This window comes from Triplophysa rosa, linkage group LG22 (assembly GCF_024868665.1).
Source record: "Triplophysa rosa linkage group LG22, Trosa_1v2, whole genome shotgun sequence".
Classification (NCBI taxonomy): Eukaryota; Metazoa; Chordata; class Actinopteri; order Cypriniformes; family Nemacheilidae; genus Triplophysa; species Triplophysa rosa.
In genome coordinates, this window is record NC_079911.1 from 13,531,354 (window position 1) to 13,552,154 (window position 20,801).

The window sequence follows — 20,801 nt, forward strand, 5'->3', positions numbered from 1 at the left end:
AGGTGTTTCAGGCAGGTCTGGATGAGCATTCGCTTTTAGATAGAATGCATCTTTTGTTTCCGACACTTTCATTTTTGCAATTTTACGTGTCTAATACATGCATGGGCAACTTATAACACACCAAAGACACAGAAAAACACGTATTCGTGGCATATGACCCCTTTAAAAATGGTAGGTTCAAAATTAGAATTGGGCCCGCGGCATTGCAAAATTCATGCTCAGGATATCATGTTATTCATTATCACTTAATGAGAGCTAAGATCTGAGTATCTTCTTCAATATAATGTATGTAAGAGCTATCTTGACTTAGATTTTTGCAATGTCATCCTTGTTGAATATTGGAGTCATTTTTCTGAGCGTATTTGTCCCAGGACATGGCCTTCTCATGAGTCACTTTTGTGGAGCTGGCCAATATTGCTTTTTATCATCCAGAGAGATATAAAACTCAGCTGTGCTCATTTACGTTCGGTTTGCCTTTTATTTCCGACCATCAACCTGTCAGATTTTGAGATAATGCCACAATTATAGCTCTTATAATCTTCTTAATGTTTGTCTGCCGTGGCATGATCGGCAGCTTCAGCTTCGGTTCAATAACATTTTCTTTCACCAAACAAAACACCTTGTGTGAGAGATGACTGCAATATATTTGAAAACAACACATGTACTATACTCAAGTCTCTCAGACATCAGTGACAAAACTGGAGTTTTTAATTAGTTTTTTCGCCTAAGTGTGACATGTAGTTTCAAACTCTTTCTCTATCGGTCTCTGGTCTCTCTACGATTGAGGCCGGAGCTCTCAGGGCGAGATATATTAATGTAATTAGAATCAGTGCACTGTAAGCAGGGACAGCCTCAATCTCTGCTGTCGATTGATCTTTTGGTCACAGCAACAGGCCGACCGCGTCTCCCGGGGATTTGTGTAGCAGACTGTCTCTGAATGCTTATGTAATGAGCCTCACGGCCTCCAGCTGAATGAGTTTTTGTGTTGTGTTGTGTGGGTATCAAAATGGAGTGGGTCATCTCTGCCTATAGTGCCATTAAACAGTACCTTCTAATGACTGCTTTCAAACAGACTTCACAAACATCTGCCACTGTTCAGTTAAACAAATAATTCAGATTCAAACTCAACACAATATTAGTTCAACCAATAGTGTTGTCGCAGGCTTGTTGGGATGCACAAGAAACTTAATGTTTTAATAATGCCACAGAGTCATATTTATAGTTGTCTATGCATATTAAAGGTGCAATGAGTAGATATTAGCGGCATCTAGCAGTGAGGTTGTGAATTGCAACCAACGGCTCACTCCACCACTCAACCCACAGGACAAAGATGTCGTTGCTTTTTCGCTTCTTTGACGAAGAAGATAGCGTATTTACGAAGCGCGCTTTGTATAGCAGTTTGTCCGTTTAGGGCAACTAACTTTAGAAACGCATTAGAACCCATTATAATTTTAAACTTTGTCCACACTGAATGCGGCACGTCCGGTGTAGACACGGTGTAAGGTAATAAAAACATCACGCTATATTATGTAACACCTCTGAAAACATTGTTATGTATATTTTATTGCATTTCTGTCAATAGATCCTCCAAAATATCACACACAGCACCTTTAATAATGCCAAAAAGTCACATTGTTTACACTTTTCAGGAAAATCGCTAACTTAGCTGGGACTACGATTGAAGAAAATATTGTAAAACTGCAATCCATACCTTTTGCCTGTCTATCGCCATCTCAGCTTAAAACAAACAAAAAAATGCAGGTTACTTTACATTCTTGTTCTTTGGGTTAAAGTCAAATGACATCAAACATTTACCATAAAATCGCACCCAACATCAAAGTTATAAATTAGGGATGCACCGAATATTCAGCAACCGAAAATATTCGACTAAGTGAAATGGCCGAATAAATTTGACCGAACATGATGTTTTGTAAAGTATAGCCTAAAATAATCCAACAGTTTTCGTTTATTCATATTTTTAGCTTATAACGTTGAATGACACTTTTTAATGAAGTGTTGTGTTGTAGGGATACAGAGTACAGTACATTCTTTCAGCAGTCAGTTTTAGGCCTAATATAGGCTATTCAAGAAGTGAGAAGGTTCATTTTTTTGTTTTAATTTAGCCTACTTGTTTTATTACAAATTATATTGAAAATTAAGACAAAATATAAAAAGCACATTTTGACCATTCAGTTTATGCAATAGTGAAAAAATTGGCTAAATAAATAGAAGAAATGCGAAAAGCCATGTTCGGTATTTGGCCTTTGGCCAAGTGTTTCATTTTTATTTTCATTTCGGTGCATCCTTATTATAAATAGTTGTATTAATAGCTTTCAGTTGTGAAATCTGGTAAGATGAGGAGGTTTTTGTGTACTTGCACTGTACCTGATTTTAGTTTATTTTTAACAAAAACATGTACATGCAGCTTTAACTGACAGCTTTAACCTTTATGTTTTGAAGGGCAGTGTAGATTTATCTCTGTTTCTTCCCCAAGTTGTTGTGTACTGTGCAGTAGCCTGATACAAAGATAACGTATTGATATATAAAGAGTTTGACATTAATGCAGACCAGAACAGCAACACAGACGCTAAAAGTATAGGGGTTAACTTGAGTGCATGTTCTGACGTGTTGAGTTATGGTGCTCATGCAAATGATGCAGGTTCTGTTTTCTGATATCATTCCCTCTATCGAAAAAAGACCACTTTTTTCATGTAAACTTGGATGCAGTGTACACTTCCTGTGATGCACAGTAGGTTAAGAAACAGCGTTTACACTCACAGTAACCAAATAAACTAAACTCTGGCATCTGACAAACTGTAGTGTGAAGGGCCCCAAACCGGCACACAAGTATTCTTTTTAAAGCTTTTAGTTGAGACAGGTGGCATTGATTTTCAGCCTCTAAGTCGGAGGAGAAAAAGTGTGCGTGTCAGAATCTGAAGTCACAGTCTTTTAGGTTCTGTCTTCTTTTGTCGCATTGACCTTTAACACTGGGTTCACACCAAACGCGAATTACATACAAAGTCAATGCAAAGACGCGTACAGACGCAAACTCACGGCAGGCGGTGCGAATGACGCGAATAAGGCGGCGCGATTGCTGCGAACGCGCCTCAATATCGTCTTCCACGAAATTTGAAAATATTTGTCATTTCACGTCACTCAAGCGAAAATAACGAAATTTTCCTGTGAGTAATGAAGAGCGTGGAACGCGATTGATCACGTTTGGTGTGAACCCAGCATAACAGTATTGATATGTTTCTACCTAATATATTGGATCTTGGGTCTTTAAACCTGTGTTGACACTTACAGCATCTGTGGCTTGTGGTTGGTTATTGATGATTTCCACACCGCCTTTAAGAACTTTATGGATGTAAAATATTTATCCGGAGTGATCGTTGACATTTTTTGCAAATATTCAGAACAGTAGTTTGGGTTATTACTCCGAGCTGTTACACAGCATGAGGATATTCATCCACTTTACAGTTATCTAAGTTGTGAGCTTGTTGTCTGAGCTATAAATGTTTATATCTAAGATATTTTTTTGTATGCAACCATTCATCAGATCAACGAGCCTGTATGTGTGTGCAAGTGTGACAGTATTCCATTGCAGCGGGTGGTGTTGTTGACTGTGTCATATAAAGTTGTATCCATCATCATATCATCGGTGAGCTCAGCGGTGCCCATTACACCCTGCTGTATCCTTTAATAAAAACTCGGCCAGTTCACACATCTCCAGTCCATTCTGATCTTTATCTCTTTCTCTGTTCCTCTCCCTCCATCTCCCTCCTCTTTCCTTTCTCTCTTTTTACAGGCAAGCCCTGCTCCAATTATTGTCAACACGGACACTTTGGAATCTGTACCTTACGTGAGTTTCATTTTTTAATTGATTTATTTCTTGTTCATGACATTTATGTATGTGCGTGCGTGGGAATTCAAGTGGCATTTCAAACCACCCACTTCATGAGATCAGTGCCAATGCATGTGTGTGTTTGATTTATAAAGCAGATTGATGATCGTGAGTTTGATATACTTTGCTTTTTTATATTTAGTGTCAGTCTCTGTGCTGCACAAAATAAGATCGTCGTACTCAATGATTGATGACTTTTCATAAATAAACCAGATAAAGAGGCCAGTGATTAGCTGTGGGTTTGGATTAGCATGAAGGCTTTTCTTTAATGGCCTTCAAATATGCATGTTTTGTCTTTGGTGTGTCCCGGATGGGACGTCTGAATTGATGCTACATATGAATGGCTTGAAACAGACAGGCCTTTGATCAAACAGACAGTTGGCTTTGGAAGACAAGTATAAGCTTTGTTTCATATCCTACTTAGGCAGCATATTATGCATAATATATGTAACATCATCTGTGACAAATAAAGTGACGATTCACACAAAAATGAAAATTCTGTCATCCTTTACTCACCCTCTTGTCTTTTCAAACCTGTATGACTTTCTTACTTCCGCAGAACACAAAAGAAGATATTTTGAAGAAAGTTGGTAACCGAACAACAAACTCATTACAGGTTTGAAATGAGAAGCGGGCGAGTAAATGATGACAGAATTTTCATTTTTGGGTGAACTATCACTTTAATGTCAAGCATTGCAGAAATGCTAGCATTTCATATAATACTTAAATCTATTGATATAACAGTAATAAAGCAAACAATCTTACTTAAAATGAATGACTATTTGTGATGCAAACATCATGACTGTTTGTATAACTTGTGAAGGCAGCTGTCTATGTAGGAAGCAGGCATCAGGACCGTTTTTGGGCCAGAGCTAAAGAGACTGATAAATGCGAGAGAAAGTAATGAATTGAACACATGACAGAACCGGCAATTGTGTTGTTGGGTGATGTACTGACTGAATGAAAGAGAGAGTATGTTGAATCAAACACTAATACGGAGCGTTACGCAGTTGGCATGAAGCACAGAGAGTGCACACACACACACACACACACACACACACACACACGCACACACACACGCACACACACACACACACACACACACACACACACACACACGCAAACTTTAGTAGGCTGAGGTAGGTTTTGTCTCCTGCAAGCTCCAAAATAATCTACTTGCTTTTTTACCATGTGTGGAAATGAACAGACATTACTTTTTGTACTGCACAGAATATAATGAGATCACTTTATCATCTCAGTTGTTTCTCCTGGACAGTAAGGGTTAATACCGATAAAAGGTGGTTTTACAAAGCACCTTAGTTCAAAGTTTAATGCATACTTAATACGTGGATGCGTGCGAGTTGTTGGAAGCAGGGTAACAGATCGAGCATGTTTCACTGTGATTTGGGAAATCGGAGGCATGATGTTTCTGTGCTTGGAGCAGGTGTTTGATCGATTCACTGCTGTGGGGTTACAAGACCCAACAAGACCCTTGAAATAGAGAGAATAGAGAATACTGCCGTAAAGCCAGTACATTCATCTGAAACACTTATGTACAATTTTTCTGAGGTTTAATATGACGTGTGTTGTAGAAATGTCCTACAGTGCATACTGTACTATATGGTATGGTAAGTTAAAAGATGTGTACACATTTATCTGAAATTATGTAAAGTAGATATGACGTTTAGTAGAACCTCTTGAACTGCACATCTGTTTCTCTCTCATAGCCTCATTTTTGTTTGGGTCTAATTAAATATTGCTATTCAGAGCATCTCTTCTGACAATAATTTATAGCCGTGAGAGCGAAAGCATGGACTGTTGTTGCATGGTATCAGAACTTCTTTACAGTTGAATCCCCTACAAGGTGTTACATAGTAGGAACATTTTCTTTGTCAATTTCTTTGTTCTGTTGATCACAAAAGAAGATATTTTGAAAAATGTGGGAAAGCAAACAGTTCTGGGGCACTTTTACCTCCCATTGTCATTTTTCCTTCTAGTCAATGAACTTTTTGGTTACAAGCATTCTTCCAAATATCTTTCTCTTTGTTCATCAGAACAAAAAATGTATATAGGTTTGGAACGACTTGAGGGTGAGTAAATGAAGACAGAATTTTCATTATTGGGGTAACTGTTCCCTTTGGGTGTTTATTGAGGAAACCAAATCTTATTATATCACTTCACGTTTAATCACCGCGCTCGGTGTAAAATGTGCCATCCCAAACACCAGAATTCTAGAAGGAACATAGAGATTTGATTTGGGTGATGAGGTCCAATGCCTGCTTTGCACTTAAACGGTTGTCATGGAAACATGACTGGCTCTGTGTGGTTTTGTTCGTGCGCATCATATGTTTGTGAGTTTGTGTGTTTCAACATTAGCAGTGACTCACCAGTTTAATGTGAGCCTTTACACCCCGGATGCTGTATCGTGAGCTCCATCCCCTCCCCTTCCCACCGTCCCCCTCTGCAGCTGCACTCTTTCCTAGTCTCCAGCGTCTCACATTTGCACCGCTGTGCAGCTCAGAATGCTAATGCCACTCAACATGAATAATTGGGTCACATCTTAAGAAAAGCAGATGGGGTGGTTGTTTTTTACAACTTTTAGAAAACTTCTTGCTACATCTCAAGGACATCTCCGATGACCAGACTATCGGAGTCTTAAAGAAATTTGTCTTCACAGTTATTACTTAACCGTGTGAATTTCTTACTTCCTCAGAACACACAAAGAGAAGTTTTAATATTGTGCTAGTCTGTGTTTTACATAGTCACAGTGAATGGAGACTGAGCTGGTTTAGCCATTAAGCACTGTTATAGTCTTCTGATAAGAACAGTCATTGTTAATGATCTCATTTACTCCGTGTTATTGGCTTCTCATGCCCAGCCATCAGTTATCGCAATTTCACTGATGGTGTTTGTGATGATATTTAATCCCGTGCCCTGTGAGAGCTGTGGTTGATGCCGGATGTTCTGAAGAGCTCTTGCCCTGATGAAACGCAGAGATTCAACGCGCTCTGATTAGTTTGTGTCAAACATTCTGACTCTGACATAAACAGAATGCTTGCATCAGACCCCTGCTGAAGAAATGATTAGGTGCGAGAGAAAATAGAAAAAGTTTTTTTTTCTTGGCATAGTGCTTGTATGAGAAATCCTTTTTTTGTTGTTAAAAGTGAAGTGGGATATTGACATTTGGTTATTAATGTGCTCTTGACATCTGTTTGGTCCTCATGTTGAAGAGCAGATGAAGTCTGGAGGCCTCCATCCCGATGCTGTAAATGAAAGGTCATGTCGCTCTGAGAGAAGCGAGAGATTAGTCATGTCTCTCTCTCCCTCTCTATCATTCTGCTAAACAGCTGAGAAATAAACAAGCTTGTTCACTGAGTTTCAGTTAGCCATGAATGGCTGTTTCTCTTTCTCCAGTTGTCTGAAATACTCTGAAAAAAGGCAAAATGTAAAACATGCATGCTTGCTTTACTCCTGAAATGTTATGATGGCTGAGTATTGAGATATTTCTACCTAATATATTGGTATATATATATATACCTTTAAACCTGTGTTGACACTGACAGCATCTGTGGCTTGTGGTTGGTAATTGATGATTTCCACACCGCCTTTTTTTCTTTTTAAAAAAAATGTCCAGCATGTACAATGATGTATGTATAAATGGGACATGGCAATAAACATTAAAATATGTTAAAGGTTTGGAAAGTAAAACCGGAAACATGTTAAAGGAGCAATGTGACGGTTTAGCGGCATCTAGCGGTGAGGTTGCAAATTGCAACCAACGACTTACTCTACCGCTCACCCCTCCTTTTTCGAAGCACTACAGTGGCTGACACAGGACAAACATGTCGCTGCGTTTTTGCTTCTTTGCCAAAGGAGATCTGTAGAGCAGTTTGTCCATTTAGGGCTACTGTAGAAACATCATGGTGAATTCCATGCAAGGCGACCCACAGCGTATGTAGATAGAAATACCTCATTCTAAGGAAATAAAAACATAACGCTTCATTTTGTCATGTTTTTATACACCCCTGAAGACATACTTATTAGACATATTATATTGCATTTCTGTCAATAGATCCTCCTAAATATTACACACAGCACCTTTAACATGAGACTGTAATAAAATAGCTTACTAAAGTTGTCTGTACAATGCTTGAAGTCACTTTGCATCCAATTTCGTCCAACTCCTGTCACGACCATGAAAAGCCAGGAAACCCTTTATGTTTTACATAATTCACACAAGGACATTAAAAAGTAGGTGTTCTTTATTGGCATGGGGCTTGTGCAATATTTTGTTGACCTTGGTTACATCACATTTTTTGTATGTTAGAGGTGAAGTTGGAAGTTTTAAAGTCACCATGAAATCAAAAAGGAAAATTCTAAGTGTTTTACACAGTGTTGCAGTCTTTATTATAAATGATTTATCCGTGCACACCATTATTTTTTTAATTCATTTGCACTTGTAATCTTTAATCAAAAACATTAAGCTCCCTTCCCCCTCTCAACTACAACTCTTCACCACATGACATAAGCAACGAAAAAGGGGTAGGACTACTGAATGTCCAATGGCCAGGCATTTTTAGCCTTCCGCTCCACAGCAGAATGTAAACTGGCATTCAAATCTGCCTCCATTTTGTTAGCAACTCCCAATCAAATCAAAAAGGGAAGGGCAAAATAAAGCCCCGCCTTTCTTTTTTTTCTAATTTCAGAAGCCGTTGCACTCGGATATACATCACGATACGGAAAAGTTTTAATTAAGATAAAATTATCCAGTCAAACAAAAAGGTGACCCTCATTTAAAGATCAACTTTCCGTCCCGTTTCTAACTGTGTGCTCGGTATGAATTCATCTTTAAAAGGGCTGCTTGAGCCAGAATTTCAGCCCCAGAGAGCTGTCTGTTACGGGCAGGTAAATGATTATAGATTTTAGTGTCCGGATTTTGCCAATTACAGCCGGCGCAGTGAGCTGAATTCAAATGAGAATGAGTGCCTACTTAAAATGTATAAAAGAGCGGTTACTGTTTTCATTCAAGGAGCAGTAGTGGAATACTAATGTTTTAAAAAGGGTTTTTGGCTTACGATAACAACACTTTAAAAATAACAGCAGATTTAATTTTGTTCTTTAGCGATCACAAAATTTTTGGAACTATTATGAACCTGTTTATGTTATTTTTCTGATGGAGTTTCACGCATCTAATGGAATTTTATTTTCTTCCCCAATAGGTAAACGGGACAGAAATTGAGTATGAGTTTGAAGAGATTACATTAGAGCGGGTAAGTGTCTGCCTCTTCTCTTTATTTTTGTATTTTATTTGATATTTTATTTTATTTTCACTTGTTTTTGCATTGTGTAAAAAATTAACAAATAATAATTTAAAATAAGTCAAGTTACGTTAACTTTTTTTGAACGTAGCACTGGCCAAACAGTTACAATATAACAAGTATAAAACATCTGTTGTCATCCTAAAAAAATACACAACTGCAGGTCATCACATGAATAGGTTTACAAAGTACATTAATGTTAAATACAGATAGATAAATTAGCGCCATATAATTTTTAGTTTACATAAATTAGTTAAAATTGTTCTAAGTTCTGTGTTTTTCATTTTTTTTACTACAATAGTAATTTATTTGTCCACACAAAAATACTGTAGTATACTATAGTATTTACTATAGTGAACTGCAGTAAAATCAATTTACTACAAGGGTACTATTTTCTATAGCAAATACTATTGTACACTACAGTATTTGTCATCTGAGTTTTCAAGTTAACCAGACTTTTATTTTGGCAGGTTGTTGCGAAGACACCTAGTTTCTGTCTGTGTTTGACGATAGCTTTACTCAAACAGTAAAATGCTCCTGAAATAAACGCTCAGAGCAACTCTGGAGATGAGTTCATGTGTTCATATCCTCATGCCCCGGCCCCCGGGTTAAGATACACTGATTTCAAACCATGTTTATTATTTATAATTTTTGCCTAATTTAATTGAGAGTGAAGTGAAATATTTATACATTTAAAGCTGCAGAAAAGGTAAAATATATTACAAATATATAAATATTATACAAAATGCAGAATACTTCTTAAATTCATAAATGTGTACATACAGTACAGTACACAGAGAGAGAGAGAATTAGGCTGCAGATGATGTTCTGGCAGTTGCAGTCGGATCCACATGACTAGACAGAGTACGGACAATAGCAGAAATCAGGGAGTACAGATTTCTTCGACCCTGGAGCCAAGAGGCTGAGAGAGTATGTTCTTGGGTCTCTGCAGACTGAACTGAGATTACAAGCTAAAAATTGGAAACATTCTAGGTGGTCGAGTAAGGGTTTCTAGGGGCTGAGCAAGCATTCCCTTTTATTTAGAAATTGTATTCACTTTTATTTGTGCATATTGGAATAATGTGAGTATTCTTATTAATGTAATTTAAAATACAGTACATTAAAATACATTAATATTCATTTATATACTGTAATATTTAATCAGTGGCTATAAATCAGTAGTTTTATGAATATTTGTAATAATTTTGATTCAGTTGCTTCATACGTGCTTTGTTGGGAGAGCAGTTCATTGCCTTTTGAAAGATTACACAAGTACATAATCTTGTATCTCCAAAGGTTTGAAGCGCACATTTTATACACAGACAGTTCCGTCATAAACACGTCACGTTAAAAAAATAGCCACGTTTTTTTGTTTACTTTTAGCTTAGAGATGTTAAATATGGCTCTAGCCTTGACTGCGGCAGATTTTGAGTTGTGAGTTTGCATTGCTCAGGGGAGCATGACTTGCCAAACTGTAAACACTGGTGAGTCATGGAGAATAAAGTGCACCATTTATAAAAATAACCTTACGCTTTTCTACCCTCTTATTTTTCAGTTTTTTACATAAGTTCTGTATATGAACTGTACAGTACATAAACAGGAAACGACATCACTAGAGTGAATGGTTTGGACATTTTAACAAGCACTTTTGACCTTTTAATGTTAAAGTACATAAAGTACATGATCAATCAATTTCACGTTTGTGTCTCCTCAGGGTAACTCTGGATTGGGGTTTAGTATAGCAGGTGGTACAGATAACCCTCACATCGGCGATGACCCCGGGATCTTCATCACCAAGATCATCCCTGGAGGAGCAGCGGCAGAAGACAGCAGGCTCAGGTGGGCACATGTTTCATAACACACCTGTCTTTACACATTCCTTGACTACACAAAGCTTTAAGAGAACAAATATAAAATGGGTTGCAACTAGCATTTTTTGTTGACTTATAATGATGTAGCTTATTGCTCTTTCTGTCCTTCTCTCATTCTTTCATTCTCTTCCTCTCTTGCCCTCCTTCCTTTCCCATCTATATCTCTCCCTGCTGTAAATGATTGAAACTGGCTGTTCATCACCGTCTTAATGTCCCTCTGGAGAACAGAACTAACTTAGGTTTTGTGCTGACAGCCACACACTCTGACCGCGAGGTACTTTAAAAAATGTATCATCTGCAAGGTCTGAGGTAAAGTGTGTGTATATAACCAACCCGGCTGACCAGACCCCTCTCAGGTCATGTCAATCATCTGTGAAAAAAAGGATATACATAATGCATTATGTTATACAATATATTCTGTAAAACACAAGATTCAGGGATGTTTTTCTAAATGTACTAAATTTGACCTTTTTGAATGACTTTTTATTATAATAAAGCATTAAATGTTTTTGCATACCCATAGTAAATAAAAATGAGACGATATCTCTTTAATATCTCTATCGTTTCTTGTGCTTCACGGAAAATAAATCTTCTGTACAGCAATTTCATATCCCTTGAAATTCAAGACATGTGTCTTCTCTTAGTTTCAGATAAGATCTCAATAGTACATCTCCAACTGTTCCCATTTGCCAGGATACCAAAGTCAAAACAAAGACTAAAATCTTAAATATTTCAGATCTTGTAGTTCAATACTAGACCCTGCATTAGCAATGCCAAGATCATGGGCTTGGTTTCCAAGGAACACACATATAAATGAAACGAATAGTTTGAATGCACTCACTTTGATGTCACTTTGAATACAAGCTACTGTACAAAAGAGCAATTTTTGCATATACTGTATAAAATAAAACAAAATTTCCTCTGGTTATTTTTGAACAGGTAGAAATTTCTATTCCTGGTCAGATGGATGTGTTTGAGATGTCAGACGTTGATTGAGAGGGCTGTTTTATTACAGGACGGCATTATTAAATTGTGCTGGAGAGGTAGCAGATCTTCCTTATGTGTGTGTGCGTGTGCGTCACTCTGAACAGCAGCTGCGTGTGACAGTCGTGCTTGAGCCCCTTGTCTCGCTCTGCTCCATGACTTGGCCGGTTTCTTTTATATTCTCTCTCAATCAGCTCTGTCAAGGCCAAAGCTTTGAGCATTACCATTACTCTCCTTGTCTTTTCTCTGCAAAGGGGCAAATTCACTGAACATTTGTGCACATCCGATTTTTATGCATAAACCTGCTGCTTGTTTACTAAACACATGCAATTTAGTTTAACCAGATGTTAGCCAGATGATTTATAGTCACTTCCCTTTTCAGTCTTTTTGCATTCTGATCACCCTCTACGTCTGTCTCCCTCTTCCTCTTTCAATCTCTCACTTAAAAGAGTAAGACACTTTGAACATTTGCCAGTACGCTGAGATAGATTTATTGTGAGATGGAAGTGAACAGCATTTACAAAAGCAATTACATTGTGTAGCTTTTTTTCGGCTTTACCCTTGTTTGACTTTGGTAGACTTGGAAGCAGAAGTCCCTGATTCATCGTGAAATTAATTCTTTTAAAGGAGTCACGATTTACAAGCAAATGACCATGTATGCATCAAGATTGTGGTTTAGATTATAATCCTTTTATAGACAATTGACACATTTATTTGATTGCAACGTGTATGTTTAAAATAAAAATATGATAGACATTTTGATTCAATATAATTATTACTCACCTCTACTACCCACGATCCACTTGTTTGACATTCTTGTGAGATCTCACATCACTGGTCCATTTTGTCATATTTCCAGACTGAAGAAGTAGTTCTCTACTAACTTTAGTTATTCAGCATTATACAGCTTTATAGTGCTTTGCATATGTACACATGGGAGTGTGTGGTGTGCTCATGTTTGCCGGGTCTCAGCTGTTCTGTCTGAACATGCCCCAGGAGATGTCTGTCCTTGGACCACAGGCTGCCATGATCTGGAACTCTCGGCTTTAGATAACAAACTTCTTGCTCTTCTTCCTTTCTGCAGAGTGAACGACTGTATTTTGCGAGTGAATGACACAGACGTCTCAGAGGTGTCTCATAGTAAGGCAGTCGAGGCGCTGAAAGCTGCCGGATCGATTGTGCGACTCTACGTGCGCAGGAGGAGACCGATGCTGGAGACTGTCACCGAAATCAAACTCATAAAAGGACCAAAAGGTTTACATTTTACACTCGCTGTGAAACCCGTCTGTTACCTGAGCTGTCTGGTGTTTTTCTTTCTGCTGATTTGAAAAGAAAATGCTCATTTCAATAGACTTTTGCTGAAATGATTACAGTGTCTCTTTAATTTATACTGTAAAATCTGTTTCAAATTATATTTATTTGCTGGTAAATACCATTGAAATTTCATGCATTCTTTGTTTCTTTAAACCCCAAAACGAGCCAATAGTTTGTTACTTTTTTGTTATTTTCCCCAACCCTGCTCATACAAGCTCATATTCTGGCCACAAAACATAAAATGCATAAACACATAAATGAACAAAAGGGGGCTGACTTATCAAGATCATGTTGTTGGCTGTTATTTTGTTCTTCTCTGTTGGTTGTTGTTTGGGTGGAGCAATAAATAGTTATACACTTATACACTTGACACTTTGATGCATTATTCAGCGCACACAGTGGTACTTGCACAAATTTGTAGGAAGCGCTTCGGGTGACATGCACGCTCCAAATCCAAAACACCATGAACACTCTCTACAACACTTATTTTCTCCTCTAGGGGACTGGGAATAAGGTAATATTGCATGAAAGCTCTTGCTTTTGGATGTTTTTAGTGCTGTTTATTCATAGTCAACGAATGAGTGTGGGCACTTTTCATCCTCAAAATACTCCATAAAAAGCAATTTGTTACGATGTCACCAATTTGTCTGCTAACAGTGTCCAAGTTAGTATAACTGCATTACAGGAGTGATTTCCATTAGTGTCATTTCCATCGCATCTCCTCTTATCATTCATTCTGTATGGGGAAATACATTTTCTACATTTTTTGAAATAAATTGGCTTCTGGAAGTTAAACTAAGGTGCCGTAGTTTAAGATACACTCAGATAGATTGTGGATCCTGTTGTGTTTTTGGTTGAGGGAATGAGGCGGGATGATAAATTAGAGGAAGGACTTTGCTGTCACTGTGTCTATAGGGACCCAACTAACGGTTTTATCCTATCTTAAATTCCCGCAGGGCTCGGCTTCAGCATTGCAGGCGGTGTGGGCAACCAGCACATCCCTGGAGATAACAGCATTTATGTCACTAAAATCATAGATGGGGGTGCGGCGCAGAAGGACGGCAGGTTGCAGGTTGGAGACAGACTGCTCATGGTATGTCCATACCAAACACGCACAGTAGTGCCTGTGTTTAATGATCTTGATGTTAAAATACTTTCTTCTCTTCAGATTATAGAGATTCACCCAAAAATGAAAATTCTGTCATCATTTACTCACCCTCTTGTCATTTCAAATCCATATGACTTTCTGACAACAGTGGGACCCATTGACTTGCATTGGTTTTGTGTCCATACAGTACAAGTCAATTGGTACTGCCGTTGTTCGGTTACCAACATTCTTTAAAATATCTTCTTTTGTGTTATGCAGAAGAAAGAAAGTCATACAGGTTTGAAATAAAAACTGTAAGTCACGGCATTCATGCATTGATTTCCCTGCACTAATAGAGGCAGATTACATTCTCGAAGTTTCGCTCTAGTATCCTTGTCAAACTCCATCGCTTTTAATCCATGGGGGTTGTTAAACTCTTTTAAAACCGAATTTGATTTAATTAGCAAGATCAGCACAGTGTGTAATCCATTGGGCAGGACACATTTGGCAGCTCTGATTCGCCATTGACCACTAGAGCGTAACTGTTTATGTAATGCCGGATTCCCTGTTTACCATCTCTCTCTTTCTCTCGCCCAGGTGAATAACTACACTCTAGAAGAGGTGACCCATGAAGAAGCAGTGGTCATATTGAAGAACACATCAGATGTGGTATACCTGAAGGTTGGGAAACCCACTAGTGTCTATCTGTCAGACCCCTATGGTCCTCCCGATATCACACACTGTGAGTTACTCTTATGTTTATTTTTCGTTATGTAATGCGAAGCTTTTTGTAAACCAGAATGATGCTTTAGATGTTTGATAATGAAGTGCGATGGAGTTATAGAGATATTTATAAGCCAGTTAAAGCAACAATTCACCAAAAAATACAAATTCTGTCATTTGTTCACCCACATGTCATTCAAAACCTGTTTGTGACTTATTTATCTCTGGAGCACAAAGAAGATATTTTGAGAAAGGTCACAGTGATTTTGTGTCCATACAATGGACGTTAATGGAGGCCTGTGTTGTTTGGTTGCCAACATTCTTCAAAATATATTTTTTATTATTGTCTTATAGGTTGATTGACATTATGACTATCCAACGATGATAAGGCTGATTGATAGAAATTGATAGAGTGCTTTGAATAACTCCCCCCCTCTCTCTCTCTCTCTCTCTCTCTCTCTCTCTCTCTCTCTCTCTCTTCTACAGCATTCTCACCCGCTATGGAAAATCATATCTCTTCCCTTGGTAATAACGGCACTCTGGAATATAAATCCAGTCTTCTGCCCATCTCCCCCGGCCGATATTCCCCACTGCCCAAGCATTTGCTGGGGGAAGAGGACATTAACAGGTTGGATGGTTTTTCCTTCCTACGGTAATTTTCTCCCTCTCTACCAGACACCACTGCCCACAGGTAGACTGTGTATAGCACCTTTTCCCTCCGTGTGTCCTGTGGAAAATCCGAAAGACAATCGAGGAACATCATCTCGCCTGGTGATGGGATTGTTTTGGGATTTGCTGCCCCTGCCTGATTCCCTCCTGTCTTGTTAGTTCTGTGCTGTTCTCCATTCCTGGATTTCAAACGGTCCTGTTGAGATGTTTGTTATGAATGTGTTGTCGTATTAGTTTCGTGTTTATACGAGCCGGGTGAACATGCTGAGGCAAGCACTATTACTATAAATCTCGGCAGCTCTCTGATCCGTCATGATGTCGGTGCGCGCAGGCGGTGTGAAGTTGTTTGTGCATTAGGGGTGTATTTTGAGACGGAGCATATGTTCAGTACCGCAGGGCTGGGGATATGTTTGGTTCACTGCGACGCACTCTGAACCTCAGAGTGATGTGAATACTAAACATCTTTCCTGGAGCTTTCGAGAAAAGAATCACGGTTCAAACTAAAGCACACAGCCAGAACTGAAACAAAGGAGTTCTTGAAGTTCTAAAGGACTGTCAAGTCAGAAAAGACAATTCAGAATAGCAGAGAACATCAGATCTGTATGGCAATGAAGGCTTTAGTTTTGCTTAACACATATGCTGGCTTGTTTTGTGTGGTTGTAGTGATGTGTAAGGCATCGCTATCACATTAGTATTGGTGTTTGGGTTTATTTTGTTTGGGCAGTTATGTGTTATGTATATGGAACAAAGAGGGCCTTTCTTAGAATCCCAGAATTCCACTGGCCTTATTGGCCTATTGCCACAGCCTAGGCTCACCGGAATTATAATAATCCTTCACAGGGGAGGTTTTCTTACCTGCAAACCCTCTTCCTTCAGCCTACTGGAAACAACTCAGTTGTAAGAATTAAAGATGTTTACTTGCTCTGTCAACAAAGAAGAAAATAGAGGAATATTTCTTTAGAAATATATTTATAATTTTCAGTAAACTTAATAAAAAAACATAACAAACTCCACTTTCAATTAGGAAAAAAATAGGTTGAATACTGTAAATAAATAAACAAACACTTTTGCTATAGGTAACAATTGCATATGTTGCAAAACATTTGAATTGCTTGAAAATAATCATTGATTGCAATTTGAATAAAACCTTGTTTATGTTAATCAATGGATAATGTTAACTTTTGCCAACTGCCCCATAACTTTATCACACTGGCTGTGGGCCGTTTATAACCCCTACAATAATAAAGAAATAATCATACTTCAAGCTCATTTTATGTATACTTCAAGTATATTGTTGAGTACAGTATATTTTATGTAGTAAGATTATCCAACACATCCTCACTCCCGACTCGTCACATATTTACGCTCGGTCAGCGCCCTTCGGCGTCACTTTTGAACGCGCAGGGTACCTCTTTAGCGTCGTTTTTTGACGTGAAGGGAACGCACATTTTACCATCATTGTAAAAATGTATATTAGATATAATTTGCAATGAGGATGTTTAATTTAAGTTTAATGGCCAGGATAATTGCGTTTCCATGACGCTATTCAAGCAGTTTGAGCAAGTAATGTAACAGTTTATTTACCGTACTATAAAACACAAGATACAAGCAGTCACAATGTCGTTCAAAAATACAGATATTCAAAGGGTACCAACGCGAAACGGTCGATTTTTATGAGGAACAGATGCGAAATCGATCACCGTCCGCCGTAAATGAACAACGACATTCAAAAATTGCCTCCAGAGGAAGTTACGTCAGCTTCGATAACATTAGCTCTCCCGTGTCTCGTGACAGTTCTCGTCATTTCGTTGGCTTTGAACGTGGTATTCATGCATTCAAGGACAAGCACGGCATCTTCATGTAAATTTATCTTATGGCTTCGGTGCGAAAAGTTCTGCGAAACGAGTTGTTTGTAATACTTTGTAATGCTTTTGATCAGTTTGTGCAATAAATACCCGTGACAGTACTTTTATTCACGTGTTGTGTTTTATATGGTTGAGAAATGGTTAGGGTGGGGTTGGGGTTAGGGTTAGGTGCTACAAAATATTAAAACCATAAATAATTATGAAATGCTAAGAATTGCACGCATCTCGGTCTGGAGCATTTAGCTAACAGCTAAGCAGTTCCCTGTTCGTCGAAAAACAATGCCAAAGGGGTACTTTTCGCATTCAAAAGTCCGATAGCACATAAAGGCAGCATAAATCGGTCCACTTTTTAGTTTATTAAAGCATACTTTAGTGTTTACTTTAGGCATACTTTGAAAGCATACTTTAGTGTATTAGGTGTAACAGAATTAACTTTGAGTTTATGACTACTTTACGTTTGTTTGTACACCACAGGTGAACTTATAGGTATACTAATAGTTTACTTGTTCAATATTTGTAACAGATTTTTTAGTTTATAAAAGTACACTTTGAAGTATACAAGTTTTCTTTAAGTGAACTTAGCATCATACTTATAGTTTACTATTTAAATTGAGTTTTTTCACTTTTTCTATACGCATATGTTCCCTAATGATACTTTTTCAAATATATATCTAGATCAAAAGATTGAGCATATTTAGACTTTTCTGCCAAAATTACACAATTATACGCAAGTATAATTTTAAGTATATTCTAAGAAGTACGTTAAAATGAGACTAAAAGTATACTTTCTTATTTTCATTTGGCGAATAGCAAACTTGACGGAACGTATTTTTTGTAAGAGAAGTTCCACCTGTTCAACTGATTGTTGCTTTGAGCAAACAGCCTTATTAAAGTCCCCCACTGTGCAGCACAGTTAAAGGCATCCTGCTGTGACAAACTTTCACAGTTTCACCAAGTCAATCACAAACGCTAAACGTGCAAGCGAACATGCACGCTAAACAAAGAGCGTGACCTTTAGCTGAGGTGAGACAGATGGATTAAACCCCCTCCTCTCTCCTCATGTAAGAGGTTTACTTAGCGTAAACCCTCTCGTAAGATCTCTGTTCTTCACAGTTCAGCTCCGGAGAACAGAAGAGAATTCAAGGGTCTTGATGAAGATTGTAATATGCTATGGCAGTGTGTGTTGTGACCCGAATATCTTGAAGTTCATAGTCTCAGGAAATGATCGGAAATATGGAGTGAGGCGTTTTATGTGGATTTGCATAATAAATGTGAACGTATGCTACAGCTCAGAAGTTGAATAATGAATTAGGTGTGACAGTAGACGGAAGTCTATGGGGGAGATGGGGCGTGTACGTGTGTGTCTATGCGTGTTTGTGTATGTGTGAACATATGTCATTACCTTTTAGGATAAACGGAGTGTGCGAATGCAGTGCATGTTAAGAAAGTGTATTGAAATTGGTTGTGTAGCATTTAATCAGTCAAAGAGCCTCATAGCACCATAATAATATGTAGTCAAGCTAAAGGCAGCACACACACAGTCAAAGTATCGTAATCAATAATACAACTAAACATCGCACTCTCACATACAAGCCTCGGATGAACCTCAGTAAGAGCGCACTTCTACTGACCTGTACACTTTATCATTATTAGATGTGTACAGTATATAAAATGAACCTTAAGCACAGATACTGCATTACATGATTTAACAAGCAGTGTGTTTGCTGACTCTTGTGCCTGGTTTTTAATATCCATTTATTGACTTCCTTACACTATAAAAGAGTGAGGACAGAATACGTGACAAAGCGTTTTGATAAAACTTTCATGCTCTAAAATGTAGTCATGTTTCTATTTTTAGTTATTTATTCCCAGACAGTGGTAACGTTAAGCTAAATTTTGTTTATTTTGATTAACATTATCTTTGTACCTCAGGGAAATCATGAGATCTAATGTGAGTCTGTAACGCTATGTGCTTCTTCCCACTTCATCATCTCTGTCAGTGTTAAGAGCCAGAGGGTACGAGCCAAGGCTGATAATAAAGGTTCTGTCATGCTTTTCTTTAGCTTAACGTGACCCTGTATGAAGGGCAAAGGAAAATTGGAGATTAAAGGATTGCGCTAAAGCTAAAGATGGATCCAATTCAAGTAAACACAGTGAAAACAGAAAGAAAGATGGAAAGAGACTGTAGATTTGTGTTCCACTTGCATTACACTTCAACTAGTTATTTAAATGAAATATTTCGAGTAGTTTCTTTGGACTGTATGTGAAGATTTCTGTCAAAAACAGCAATGTTGTTAAAAGGGGGCTTGTTGTATTGTCCTGTTGGTTTGTGTCATTGTTTTGTTTGCATGCTACAAGTACTGAATACAACAGTTTTAAATACATATAGCATCATATTTATACCTTTCTATGAACTTCATGTTTTGTCTTCGTGCTAACCAATGTGTGTTTTTGATCAGAAATCCCTCATTAGATGAGATGGAAGGTCACAGGTTTGATTCCCAGCACTTCCAGTTGAGGTGAGCATCTTCATGAGATGTTGCTTTGGGTACTGAAGGTTTACTTGTGTCCTCCTGCACAACATTTTCCCTCTGAATGCTTTTCAGTTGTGTTTTTTAAAACTAGATGCTGTGCTCTGGATATTTTTGCTCACAAGTGTGAGCAACAGACTGAACTGTAATTTGCAAAAGTGAGGCAGGAAATGAATTACAAATTAAGATGTCTCTGGATGTCTACACAGCTCTGTTTTTAATAACACAGAACATGAAATGAATTGAATTTAAAGGAACGTTTGAGCATCTGAGGGCTGATTGAAGATTGAAACTAAATGGTCAATGTTTAAACAGAGCTCAGATACTAATGATCAAAGCTAATATACTTACCAATGTTAGACTAACAAGTTACAGTTCCTTCCTTATTCCTCTTACATGCTTTCACTACTGTGATTTACCCTCTCTCTCTCTCTCTCTCTCTCTCTCTCTCTCTCTCTCTCTCTCTCTCTTCCTCTCTTCCTCTCTTCGTGCTCTTTCTTTATTAGTGCCTGTATAAATGCCTGTTGCTGATAAA

At 38.0% G+C, this 20,801-nt stretch overlaps 1 protein-coding gene across 27 annotated transcripts in view; it reads left to right on the top strand.

Moving 5' to 3' along the window:
* Positions 1–20,801, top strand: part of dlg2 (discs, large homolog 2 (Drosophila)) — a 193,767-nt gene that overhangs the window by 123,580 nt on the left and 49,386 nt on the right. For 16 of the 27 annotated variants that reach the window (XM_057320911.1, XM_057320920.1, XM_057320916.1 and 13 more), the window contains 8 exons: positions 3,809–3,862; positions 9,124–9,174; positions 10,937–11,061; positions 13,162–13,331; positions 14,348–14,484; positions 15,076–15,220; positions 15,688–15,853; positions 20,195–20,254. In XM_057320911.1, the coding sequence (XP_057176894.1) occupies positions 3,809–3,862; positions 9,124–9,174; positions 10,937–11,061; positions 13,162–13,331; positions 14,348–14,484; positions 15,076–15,220; positions 15,688–15,853; positions 20,195–20,254 (908 nt within the window). The remainder of the gene's footprint in view (positions 1–3,808; positions 3,863–9,123; positions 9,175–10,936; positions 11,062–13,161; positions 13,332–14,347; positions 14,485–15,075; positions 15,221–15,687; positions 15,854–20,194; positions 20,255–20,801) is intronic. The other 11 variants (XM_057320922.1, XM_057320924.1, XM_057320932.1 and 8 more) reach the window with 3 other exon arrangements.